Source organism: Gossypium hirsutum, chromosome D04 (genome assembly GCF_007990345.1).
Source record: "Gossypium hirsutum isolate 1008001.06 chromosome D04, Gossypium_hirsutum_v2.1, whole genome shotgun sequence".
Taxonomy (NCBI): Eukaryota; Viridiplantae; Streptophyta; class Magnoliopsida; order Malvales; family Malvaceae; genus Gossypium; species Gossypium hirsutum.
The window spans coordinates 2,216,182-2,228,955 of NC_053440.1; the positions used below are offsets into that span (position 1 = coordinate 2,216,182).

The 12,774-nt window shown below is 34.6% G+C and overlaps 1 protein-coding gene across 3 annotated transcripts; it reads left to right on the forward strand.

The window, feature by feature from the left end:
* The first annotated feature begins 7,109 nt into the window (after positions 1 to 7,109).
* LOC121216224 (BTB/POZ domain-containing protein At3g56230) lies at positions 7,110 to 8,466 on the forward strand. Of its 3 annotated transcripts, none has more exons than XM_041091627.1 (3): positions 7,110 to 7,251; positions 7,395 to 7,559; positions 7,647 to 8,466. In XM_041091627.1, exons 1-3 carry the CDS (start codon positions 7,123 to 7,125, stop codon positions 8,226 to 8,228), a joined length of 876 nt encoding a protein of 291 aa, XP_040947561.1. In that variant the 5' UTR covers positions 7,110 to 7,122; the 3' UTR covers positions 8,229 to 8,466. The 3 variants fall into 3 exon arrangements, with proteins under 3 accessions (XP_040947561.1, XP_040947563.1, XP_040947562.1); XM_041091629.1 differs by having other exon boundaries at positions 7,112 to 7,215; XM_041091628.1 differs by having other exon boundaries at positions 7,115 to 7,251; positions 7,401 to 7,559.
* Positions 8,467 to 12,774: the final 4,308 nt, after the last annotated feature.

Consider the following 12,774-nt stretch of genomic DNA (forward strand, 5'->3'; position numbering starts at 1 on the left):
AAATAAATAAATAAAATATGTGAGATTTAGCGGCGTTTTCAGCAAAAACGTCGCAAAATTTTTTAATAATTTGGAGAAAACGGTGTAGTTTTTTGCTGGGAATTTAACGGCCTTCGCGGCATAACGTCGAAAACGCCACTAAATCTGGGAATTAGCAGCGCTAGGAAGAAAACGCCGCAACGTTGCTCTGTAGTCTGTAATTAAAACGTTGACGTTTTGTATGGCATATTAACGGTATTAGCGGCACTCAGGTGAAAACGCCGCAATTTTTAATTTTATATATATTTTTTAAATATTAATTAAAAAACAATGTTTTAAAATTTCTGAAAACGATGGCGTTTCAATAAAAAAAATTAATGTACTAGTGGCGTTTTATACAAAAACGCCACGAAAATTTGATTTAGCGGCGTTTTATTCATAAACGCCGAAAAATATTATTAGTTTGGGCAAAACGATGTAATTTTTGTTTGGGAACTTTTTTCGGCTTTAGCGGCGCAACGCCTAAAACACCACTGAAGGTAAGTTTTAGCGGCGCTATCAAATAAAACGCCGTAAATTTTCCGCCCATTTTAGAGAAACGCTGTCGTTTTACATGACACCTTAAAGGCATTAGTGGCGCTATATTAGAAACGCCAGAAATGTTCATTCTGGTAAGACGCTGTCGTTTTATAGTGTCTGTATTTCATCCCAAATAGTCCCATCCCTTAGCCGACAAATCACTTTTCTCCCCAAAAATTCCCCCCAAATTTTCCCCAAAAATCCCCCAAATTTAGAACCCTAGTCTGTTGTGCCTCAACCATCACTGCTACATTGCCGTTTACTGACCCTTCTATTGTTGCTCGTTGATCGTCGACCGTGACAGTCGTGTACCACCGCACTCCTCTGCCATCGCTTGGGTAAAACGATCGGTAAGGTTTTCCTCTTTCTCTTCTGCGCGCAAATAGTTTTGCACCTGGTATAGGGTTTAGGTTACAACCTCACATACATTATTTTACACCTAATAATGTTAACTAAATGTGCAAATTGTTGATGGGTTTCAGACAATTTTACAGTATCCTGTTTGGGACAGAAAAGACTGGGAATTTGTTCTTAGAATTTTATCTATAGCCTTTGCATAATTTAGTTCATGATTTGTTTATTTCCTGCTTGTAGTTCCAAATAGTTTGGACCTGTTCATAATTTTTTTCATCATTTTCACTCTCCTGTTTGTATTATAGGAAATGATAATATTTGGTCTTATAATTGCTCTTACTGAAACCAAAAGTACCATATCTCATGTCATACGCATGAAAAAAAATTATTATTTTTAAACAAAAATCAAAGCAAACTAAGCAGTATATTCCGTCTTGTTGTACATTGTTATCCTGCTAATCATTAAAAATTTTGTTCATACAATTAATATAGTTGCAAGAAGGGACATACCATATAAGGATCCATTGTTGTCTGGAAGAATGACAATTTTGAATGTCGACGGAAAATCAAAAGACAATCTTCAGAGTCGACTTGATTTAGTCCAAATGGGAATTCAGCCTGATCTTCATCCTATTCCACTTTTGAATGGAAAATATCGGTTGCCGCCTTCTATTTTTTCAATGTCGAAGACAGAGAAAGAAGTGTTCTGCATGGTGTTGAAGGATATAAAGGTTCCAGATGCGTATGCATCAAATATATCTCAATGTGTTAGTGTAAAAGATTGAAGATTGTATTCGCTAAAATCACATGACTATCACATCTTGATACAAGATTTACTGCCAGTTGCTCTACGATGTTGTATGTCGAAGAAGGTGACGTCTTGTATAATTGAACTATCCAATATAATGAAAGCAATTTGTGGCAAAGTTTTGGATGTTCAAGAATTTCAGAAGGTACAGGATCGAGTCGCTTTGACTTTATGCAACATGGAGAAAATCTTTCCACCTTCCTTCTTCACTATTATGGTTCACTTGATAATCCATCTTCCGCATGAAGCAATTCTTGGCGGACCCGTTTTCTATCGATGGATGTATCCCATAGAAAGGTGTTAATTAAAATTTTTAAAATTTTCATTCATTCAGCTATATGCCTTTAGTTACAACTTTTGATATTGTTGTATATCGTGTTTAGGTTCCTATCCAAATTAAAGTCTTACTGTTGCAACAAGCGTTATCCAGAGGGATCGATTGCTGAAAGCTACTTGGCAGAGGAATGTATGACCTTCTGTTCAAGATATTTGGAAGATGTTGAAACAAGGTTGAACAGACCAAATAGAAATGCTGGACCCACGGATCATAACTTCGCCGATACTTATTTGTTCCAAAGTTTTGGAGAAGCAATCGGTAAAGTTGAAATTGCAGAATTAGATGATTTATCGTGGGTACAAGCACATCGATATGTTCTGTTTCACCACGAAGTAATGGAACCTTTACGCAAGTAAGTTCTACAACTTTGATAAATATTCATCAATCAAATATTGTTTATCTTCTAACAAACGAAACATATTTTTAACTTAGTGAGTACAAACAAATATTAAGATCTCGTTCGCGCTCCAGAAGAACACAACATTGAGATATCAATAAGTTGTTCACAGAATCTTTCCATGAATGGTTACGCCAAACGGTATGCAATTGGAGCTTTTATCGATAATTCATAATGTTTTCTCATAACATTTTTAATTACTAAGTTTACTTTCCACTCAATAGGTTTGGAGTGGGAAGAACGTCACTGGCGAAGTTAAATGGCTTTCCCAAGGTCCAAATCAGGTGGTTAAAAGATATAGTGCGTTCCTCATCAACGGATTCAGGTTTCATACAAAATATCGCGAGAGATTGAGGAGAACGCAAAATTATGGAATAGTTGTTAATTCCTCAATTACAAGTTATGCTAGTGCTAGAGACAATAATCCTGTCGAGGGAAATGTGGAATATTTTGGACTTCTTACTGACATAATTGAGTTGGATTACTACGGCAAATGGAAAGTTGTCTTATTTCGAGGTGATTGGGCTGATGTTAATACTGCTCATGGAATCAAGCAAGATCAATTTGGTTTCACAATGGTGAACTTCGCTCGATTGATTCACGGAGGACAACAATTGATTGATGAGTCGTATGTATTTTCTTCTCAAGTCAAACAAGTTTTTTACTCAAAAGATCCAACTGATGAGGGTTGGTACGTTGTACTCCGTAACATCCCTAGAGACTTGTTTGACATGGGCAGTGGAAGTAGAGATGGCATTGACGACAGAACACAAACTTTGCCCTTTCCAGAACAAAACTTAAACGACAACATTCCTAGTACTAGTACACAATTTCAATGGGTCCGCCAGGATACGGATGAAGATATTTACGACTTATAATGTAGTAAGCTTTTACGATTATTTTTTTATATGTAATATAATAATATAAATATTGCTATTATTATATATTCCGACTATTTTATATGTGCTATTATTGTTGTAATTGTATACTAAGTTTTCAACTATTTTATTTGTATTGCAGATAAAATGACTAGAAGAAAAGTGCGAGAGCTAGGCATTGTTCAAGCTACTCCAAACTCGGTGGAAACAAACAGCACTGGACAATAGACTGCTATCGGATCTTCGAATGTTCTGGTTACACCTGAGGAACCTACACAAGTTCAAAGTAATTTAACATTTAATTTACATGCGTGTTGACATATTGTTTATTTTTTAAAAAATTCTTATATTATTATATAATATTTTTCAGTTGAAAGTGGTGGGACGCGGAGAGTTCGAGGACGTACGCTACTTAGGGATTTATACGAGCTAGATCCAGCCGAGCGTGTCAAAGTCTGCAGTAATAGCTTTGGTCAGCCTGTTGGATCAGAAGCTTGCCTTTTAGCAAGATACTTGGGCATTCTTGTGCGGAATGCAAATATGTTACCAATTAACTACGAGTTATGGCGAGCAATGCCTGATAGTAACAAGAACCAAGCTCTCGCTAACATTAAGGTAACAAAAAATTAATGTCATTTATAATACTTGGGTTTAAGTTTCATTTATATTTACTTTCTTAACTTGTGTTTTTTTTAGGCGAGATTTGCTCTAGAGGTCTCCGATGCTTATGTAAAGAAGGCATTGGGAAAAAGATAGAGAGACCATAAGAGCACTTTAAAGAAAGACTGTTTTAAGACAAAAACAATACTGGACGAGAAATTACAAAATGTCCCGCCTAGAATGCTGAGGTACCAGTGGGAAGAGGTCGTTAGATTTTGGACTTCAAAGAAAGGAGAGGTATGTGTTACTACAAAAATCTTGTAATTATTTTGGTTTATAGTACTTACTAATTAACGAACTAATAATTCCATAACGTAGGATCGTGAACGCATTGGAAAAAGTAGTAGGCAGAAACAGAAATTCACTCACACAACTGGGTCGAAAAGTTTTGCTTGTGTAGCTTAGGCCCAGGTAGTATTAATTTTGTAAGTCTGTCATATATTTATTACTTTCCAACAAATAATATTTTTACAACTGTATTGTAGGAACTGTCGTCCGGTCAAAAAGTTAGACGCCTTCAACTTTTTGACATTACACATAGAAAGAAAGATGGAAACCCTATGACTCCTGAAGCTACAGAAATTATGGTACGTTTGCTTAATACAATTTGACTTGTTTTAATTATTTATAGTGTTTATTTTCTAATGGTTTATGTCATTTATTGAAATGCAAATATTGTTAAGTTAGGCTACATTTATTTTTTTAATATATATATCGTTCCTAACTATGTGATTTATTTATTAGGAAAAACTAAAGGATAAAAAAGCGGAGTGCGAAGCGATGGCTTCCAGTGATAGTTCTGTTCATATTGACGACATTGACAACCGAATTATCACTGATGTTTTGGGTCCTGAAAGGTACGGTCGGGTTCGATTTCAATGATCTTTTCTTAGCCCATCCCAATATTTCGGATTCAGCTCGCAACAATACATGCCTTTGGGAAGTCAGGCTAAAGCTAAGGTTCAGAGGTTAAGAGACCAGATGGCTCAGATGCAAGCGACAACAGTTGAGCAAATTACACAACTTAAAGCGGAGGCAACAGCGAGAGAAGCTGAGGTTCAACGAAAGTATGAATAACTCTAGTTGTAGCTTAAAGCAGATACGGCAGTGAGAGAAGCAGAGCAGCGTAGAAAGTTCGATGAACTCTAGCTGCAGCTTCAGAATATGATGAATATGTTTCAGCAGTCGCAACAGCCGCAACAGCCGCCGTCTTAGACTATCGTGTAAATATGTTTCAATTTTGACTTTTAATTATCATTTTAAAACTTAACATTTTTGTAAGAATAATACGATTTTTATTTTATTTATCGATATTTATTATATATTATTCGTTTAATTGTAAATATTATATATATTTATTGCTTTTGGTTGGTTTCGATTTGGTTTTTTCTGATTTGTTTTTACAGGAGGACTAAAAATATAAAAAAAAATTCTTTTACAAATCTGCCAAAAATAGCGGCGTTTGTGAGAAAAGCGCCGCTAAAAAGCCTTAGTCTTTTGCGGCGTTTGTAAGAAACGCGCCGCTAAAGATCTTGATCTTTAGCGGCGTTTGTCGTATAAGCGCCGCTAAAATGGCCATTGTCTTTAGCGGCATTTGTGTCGGAAGCGCCGCTAAAGGTCTTGGTCTTTAGCGGCGTTTGTGTTGGAAGCGCCGCTAAAGGTCTTGGTCTTTAGCGGCGTTTGTGTGGATAGCGCCGCTATAGGTCTTGGTCTTTAGCAGCGTTTGTGTTGGAAGCGTCGTTAAAGTTAGCGACGTTTTTTTTGGCGCTTTGAGAAGCGCCACAAATACCTTTGGCGGCGCTAAAAAGCACCGCTAAAGGCCTAAAAAAGCGCCGCTAAAAGCCTGTTTTGTTGTAGTGAATATTGGTTTTGATCGATACAATAATTTTTTCAATTTTGTTAGGTTGAGCAAGTACATGGTGGAATTCAAAAACAAAATTAATAACTAGCGTTCTTGGGAGGGCAAAATTTGAATAAAGGAAGAAGAAAGAAAAAATAAAGGAAAATTAGAAGAGAAAATAATGTAAAAGAAAAAAAATGAAAATAAAAGAATTAAAATATTTCTTAAGTTTATAGGACGTGACAAACTATTATTAATTGAATTTTTTTAAAGGATATAATATTTTGGTGTAAAATGCTAGCAGTTAGATTAATAGAAGTACTAACTTGAGGAAAAAAATCTAATTTAAGTATCACTTTTGATAAAAAAAATTAAATATGAAAATGAAAAAAATGATATAATTTAATTCCTAATTTATGTGTTGAGTATATAATATAGAATTTCAAAGAGCAGTAAAACTTAATTACATATTTATTTCAATGTTTAATTTACGATCTCTTGATTTACTTGTTTATTACGCTAAAAATTAATAGTCAGAGTGAATGTTATTTAGTATATGAGTTTTTTTTTTTTTTGAGGTTGATTATTGTTGATACATAGTATCAACGGTACTGAAGAAAAAGAGGAAAATGTTCTAGTTTAGGATAGGGGAGTAGCCAGGGGGCTGGCAGGGGTTCCAGTCCCCCTAAAATAGAAAATTTTTCATTTAGGTTCCTTTAAAGTTTATAAAATTTAAATTAGTAAAGATAAAATTATATTTTAGTGGCCTTGAAAATGATAAAAATTTGATTTAATCTTTTAAAAGTTATAAAAATATAGATATTAAAATGATGAAATTACATTTTTACTATCGTAAAAATACACAATTTAATTTGGCCCCTTAAAAAATTTTCTAACTTCACTCCTATTCAGGATCAGAGAGGAAGAAGCCTCCCTTCAACAGAATCTTTGAAATTGTATTTTAGGAGAGATTTTGGATTGATTTTTCAGATCGAATCCCGAGTCGAGTTATTATATAACAAAATATAAATATATATAAATTATTATCATCATATAACAATTATCAATTTGGATATTTAATTTTTAAGGTTATATTTCATCCGGTCTCTATCCTATAAGTTAGAATGATAAATATAACACTAATAGTTAACATTTATCACTATTATCTTTAAAGAAAAATAGTCCACACATACCTCAAATAGCCGATAGATATTTATAAAAAGATATATATATATATATAAGCATATTTACCTAAAGAAAGCAAATTTAAGCATGGGTCGATCTCTAAAAATGCCAGTGGAAAAAACCCCACCATTTTTACGAACATTATTTAGTTCATCGGCTATCAGCACCTGCTCTACCTTCTTTTCAGATATATTCTCAGTATGCTGTTCTTGCTTTCCCAACATTAGCTCAAGGGTCAATAACTCTGTCAATGAGATCTTTTCTTTATAATCTTATTTCTTTCTTTTTTCACTCTCAACTTTGTATATATATTTTTTTTCATACATTTCTTGATCTGTGTGCAATTATTCAAACAAATTGAAATTATATTTTCATAGGCTCAGCCACAAGCAAATCAAACAAGATGGATCGATGATTTGAAAGAGAAGAGAGTAAGTTTCTTAAGTGGACTCTTTGAAGCACTCAAAGAAGAAACTCATACTGATGCACTGCTCAAGCCTAGTGATGGCAGCCCTTCCATTCCAGCACACAGAGTCGTACTTGTAATTCCTTCTTCTTTTTTTACCATGAATATCAAATATGAGTATGTATATATATAACCTTAATTAATTTCATAATGTTTGATGTAGGCAACAAGATCTGAGATCTTCAAAGATATGTTGGAAACGAACTGTTTCAAGGATGATACCATTAGAGTTCCCATTAGAGTTCCCGAGCTAAACTCTGAAGAGCTCGAGTCCCTCTTGGAGTTTCTTTACAATGGCATTTTGCCATTGGAGAAACTGGAAAAACACGTTCACCCATTGTTCATCGCATCTAAAAAATACGAGATCCCATATTTACAAGAGTTTTGCCAATGTTACATGTTGAATTCGTTGAATGCATCCAATGTTCTTGATGTTTTAGAGACATCACAAGCTTGTTCAAACACGGCGTTGAAAGAGATCGCCCTAGACTTCATTTTTAACAACGCGGAAGCTGTCGTTTTATCGGATAAATATGAAGCTTTGGCAGCGAAGAACCCTCAACTTTGCATGCAGATTACAAGGGAGTTCTTTATGAATGCCAAAAATGAAAAGTTTAGTCCAGCTAGAGTAATGGGATTTCAGAAAAAAATAGGGTTTTCTGAGAAATCTATCAGTGATTTTCAGGCAAGTAATGTTGAAGAAGAAATGGGGAATAACCAGGGATCCTTTGCATCTCATATGTAATAAGGTTTGCACTAGGTTTTTAGGTTTTTAAAGTTAATTAGTATAAATTTTGTTAAGTATACATTCATGATTTTCATTTTTAAATTCATTTATTTATGTTTGATGATGAATTTCATAGACTTATATATTTTTGCTAATGTAATGAAATTCACATTTACATGATTGAATATTATAATCATATATTTATCACAATGTACATGCTTGAGCTTAAAAGAGAATGAAATGGCATAAATAATTTGTTATAGATTATATGTTGTTATTACAGTAGTGGTTTTCTCAAAGAGAGTGTGTCTTGTGTTTGTGAGTAATATTCCATGGGAGATTAATTTGCTTGACAAGGAAAAGTGGTTGATGGATCGATGTCTTTTTATCCTACAAGGAGAAGAACAAAGTGCATTTAGATCTGGAAAGTTGAGAGTCAACTTTGCTATGTACAATGTGAATGTCAACTTTGCTAAATATCAATGATGAAACTTAATATAATGAAATGGTCGGAGAAGCTCGGCGAGCTTGCGGTTTGTGAATCCGCACTACTAAATAAATGGTTATGAAGGTATGGCAACCAACGTGGGTGTATGCGGAGTAATGCTATTGATTCTCAATTCGAGTTTCACCCATCTGGTTTACAATTTGTTGACGGAAGATATCAACAAAGAGGAGATTTAGCGGAGTTAGAGGGTAGAGAGCCGTCGCGAATTGCGCCAGAGAAGATTACAAAGGAAGGGGATAGAGAGAAATGGACCGGATGAGAGAATTGGAGTTGGAGGGTTATATCATTTACTATTCAAGTGTGAGGGCTTATATGTGCTACAATAGCAGTGTCATGTGTAAGCATTTTGTTGGCAGCAGGGTCACATCTTCTCTCCCCATAAAGGTAGCGGTGTGTCCATGTAGATGGTGGCGTGACATGTGGCTTGACAATCAGTGTGTGTCTTAATGCAGTTGGGAAGCCCTAGGCGCCTCTGGTGGAGATGGTCCATAACGAAGGTGTGCTCATTGGTGTGACACTCGTGGGTGGCACGTGAAGGTGAAGCAAAGTTGGTGTAACAATTACCCCCCAAGAGAGGGGGAGGTTATAAAATGGCCTCTGTTGAGCCTGTTAAAATTGTTGGTGACGTTAGAAAAGTTTTGAAAAAACCTAGCAGATTTTGAGGTGTGGGAGGTTACATTTTAGATTTTTAAAATTCAAATTTTGATTTCTGAAATGTGGGTTACTATGATTTTTTATGAGTTTTGAGTTTGAGCGTGAAGATGAATATATACAGACATACATTGAATGGCAACACACATCTTTTGAGTAACCAAGATAATTGATCGTTAATGAAAATGAAACGAATCTTCGACGTGGGTGATTGAGAGGAGGTTTCATTACACATTTTTGAGAAACGCATGTGGTAGTTTAACCATTACGCAACCTAGATATGGGAAAGGTCGTCTTTATCTTATAAATAGAGGAATTTCGATTCACTTTTGATGATGATTAAGGGGTGTTTCTAAGCATAAAGAGAACACCCACAAGGCCTGGGGATGCAACCACTGAAAGTGACTTGTTTGAGTGTACTACAATAACGGAGGAGATGGGGGCATTGCTGTAGTGCAGGGGTATAGAAATCAATAAAAACTTTAAGTGTGATTTTTTGGTGCCAGAAGAGAGGCATCATCTTAGCAAAGTTGGTTTAGAGGGTGAAGGTTCGCATTATTTTTTTTACTGATCTCCTTATACGTGTTTGAAGCAAGTTTCACTTACCTCTTCATCCCTTCTCCGTAGATGTTTTAAACTTATATGGTAATGCACCTAGGCAGTTGATAGGTACCTCTTAGTGGGATTTAATAGCATATTTTGTTCAATGTTCTCAAAGGGGGGAGAGGCCTCTGTAGATATGTTCCCGAAGGCATATACCGTGTCTCCATTGAGTGAGATCCACCAAAAGAGCTTTATGTTTTTTTATGGCACATAAGGGCACTACAATGATGTTAGAAAACACTCAAAAACTAGTAGGCATCTTTAACACCACTTAATATATGCGGAAGCACCCCAAGAATAGGCAACCTAGTTGCTTGAAATTATGGATGGAACCTTTAGGGAGCAACAAGTACTAATTTTTGCATTTGTTTTCAAGGTCTTGACAAAGGATTTATGTTTGAGAGTGTTAGAAGCCCTCAAATGTAATCTATATATTGCATCAAATGCTCAAATGTAATCTATATATTGCATCAAATGCTCAAATGCATCATTGTTTCCTTTATAAAATTCTTTGGAGAGCTTAAAATTTTGGGGCAATTCAACAATAGTTGTCTTAGGGGCTACGAGGTTGTTAGAGCAACAACCTAATCCATGTCTTTCACGTCTGGCCTTAGGGCCTAAATGTCTAATGGTATTATTGGGGAATGGTTGTATGGAACTAGTATTCTGGAGACTGGTTTGATGTTATCTTTGCATGTTGGGTGATGATGCAACCTCATCATCTCACTGATACTAAGGAAATTCAATTTGCTCTTAACTCCTTGATAACCTCCACATTTTGGCAATGTTGCTATAGGGATGGCAAAACCCAAATCATTAGATGGATTTTGAATCAATCCGCTTCAAATGGAGCATAATTTTTTTTAGAAAAGGTGGATGGGTGGATTTTTTTTCTTTTGGATAGGAGGTTTGGAACAATTACTGTTGGAAAATGTGTCCATATTGTAGTAAAAATGTAATTGTCTTCTATTTTTTTGAATGATGAATAAATAAATAAAATGAATATCACATTTCACTATTATGTCTTTTGTATTTTTTTATCTTTTATATTTTGCATGCATAGTAAAATTGTGACAAACAAATATTAGCTCATTGATTGTCTAAAGTTTAAAATGAAGATAAGTGACACTGTAAAGAACGTTTACATTGCAAGAAAGACAACTTACTTCAGCAGATAATCCAAATGAGCCCGTAATCTCGTAAAAGAATCAAAGTGAGCATTTGATTCACATATTGTGAAGGATTATTATGTCGTCTACATTTCTGATTGGAGAGATGGCTAGTCTTGGCTATCAGAGCAGTTGACTCCATGAGTAGAGACATAAATGTATTCATTGGTAGAATGATACATTAGACTGGACCTAAGATGAATTAATTCTAAATTTGTTTGTAAATTAATTCACTTGTGGCGTTCATGGTGTGATTTACCTAAATCCTGAGTTAGTTACTAACCATGCGTATGCAACTCATGTAATTTGATATAAGTGGAGGTTTATGCTCTAAAGATGATCAAACCAATAGTCGGTATATTGGGTACATGACTTATGTATGGCATAACTTTGCTAGCAACAATGGAATTCATAACTCAATTAAAGAGTTAATGATATCATTTCATTGGCATTGTGTGGATTGATAAATATGGAACATGACCACGGGTTGCTAGTTCTCGAACGAGCAATTTATTATAGTCATTTGTTGACAATGATAATATTTAAGAAGACGCAATGGTGATAATGAGATAAAATAGGATTGTATTGAGTGAGAATTTAACTCAAAGGAATCAAGAATATCATATGAGGGTAACACACACATGACAAGGTCATTAGATAGAGCACTTGGATAATTGCTTTCGTAAAGAGTATACAATAAAGGGTTTTCAATCATGATATTTCTTGTGGACTACATCCATGATGAAGTAATTGTAAATTATCGAAACAATACTTCTGGATATAATTACAATCACTAGAGCCTAATTGTATATGTTCGATTGGTCCCTTCGCTAGCTCAACAAAAGCTCGATCAAACTGTATTTGAATCAGCAGAAAATTCTACGATTTTAGAAATAGTTTAATTGAGTTGATTTATTCGATGTGGAATTAAATTAGGTGATCGTAAGAATTGTTCAACTAGAGAATTTGATTAAAGAATTTTCTTGAAAATTTAATTTAGAAGATCTAAGTGATTTTTGAAAAAAATTAATTTTGATCAAGTAAAATAAAATTAATTAAAATTAATATGATATTTTTGGAAGTTAATTTTCAAGTCAGACAATTGGCCTAATGGATAATTGAACTTGAAAATTAGACCTGAGATCATTAATTGGGTCCAAGAGCCCAAAACCAAGACTGAGACCTGAAAACTGGTCGAACTAGGCCCGGTATGCGAAATCAGGATGACAGTCCAACCGGTGGCTGGAGTGGACTGGTCAGGTCGTCATTGACTTGGACCAAGCTGGCAGTAGCCGAATTAGCTTAGGGTGTCGTACTTGCATCACTAGACAAGGTGGTGTCGATGGCTGCGACGGTGGCGTCCTAATGGCTGGCGGCGGTTACTAATTAGTGGTTAAGCAGTGGAAGAGTTACACCACTACTGGGACTAGAGAATTTGATTTTTGATTAACTATTTCAAAAATAATATTATTTTAATAGTTTAATATTAAATTTGATTTAATACTTATCTTAATAGTATTTTATTAATTTAATATTAAAGTAATTATCTTAATATTAAATTTAATTTAATGTTTATCTTGTAGATAAATATTCTATTATTTTAATAAGATTTAATATTAAATTTAATCTAATA

Coding starts and splice junctions, on each gene's coding strand:
- LOC121216224 (XM_041091627.1), top strand. CDS start 7,123: ATGCCAGTGGAAAAAACCCCACCATTTTTACGAACATTATTTAGTTCA. Junction 7,252..7,394: donor TTCCCAACATTAGCTCAAGG/GTCAATAACTCT, acceptor ATATTTTCATAG/GCTCAGCCACAAGCAAATCA. Junction 7,560..7,646: donor CAGCACACAGAGTCGTACTT/GTAATTCCTTCT, acceptor TGTTTGATGTAG/GCAACAAGATCTGAGATCTT.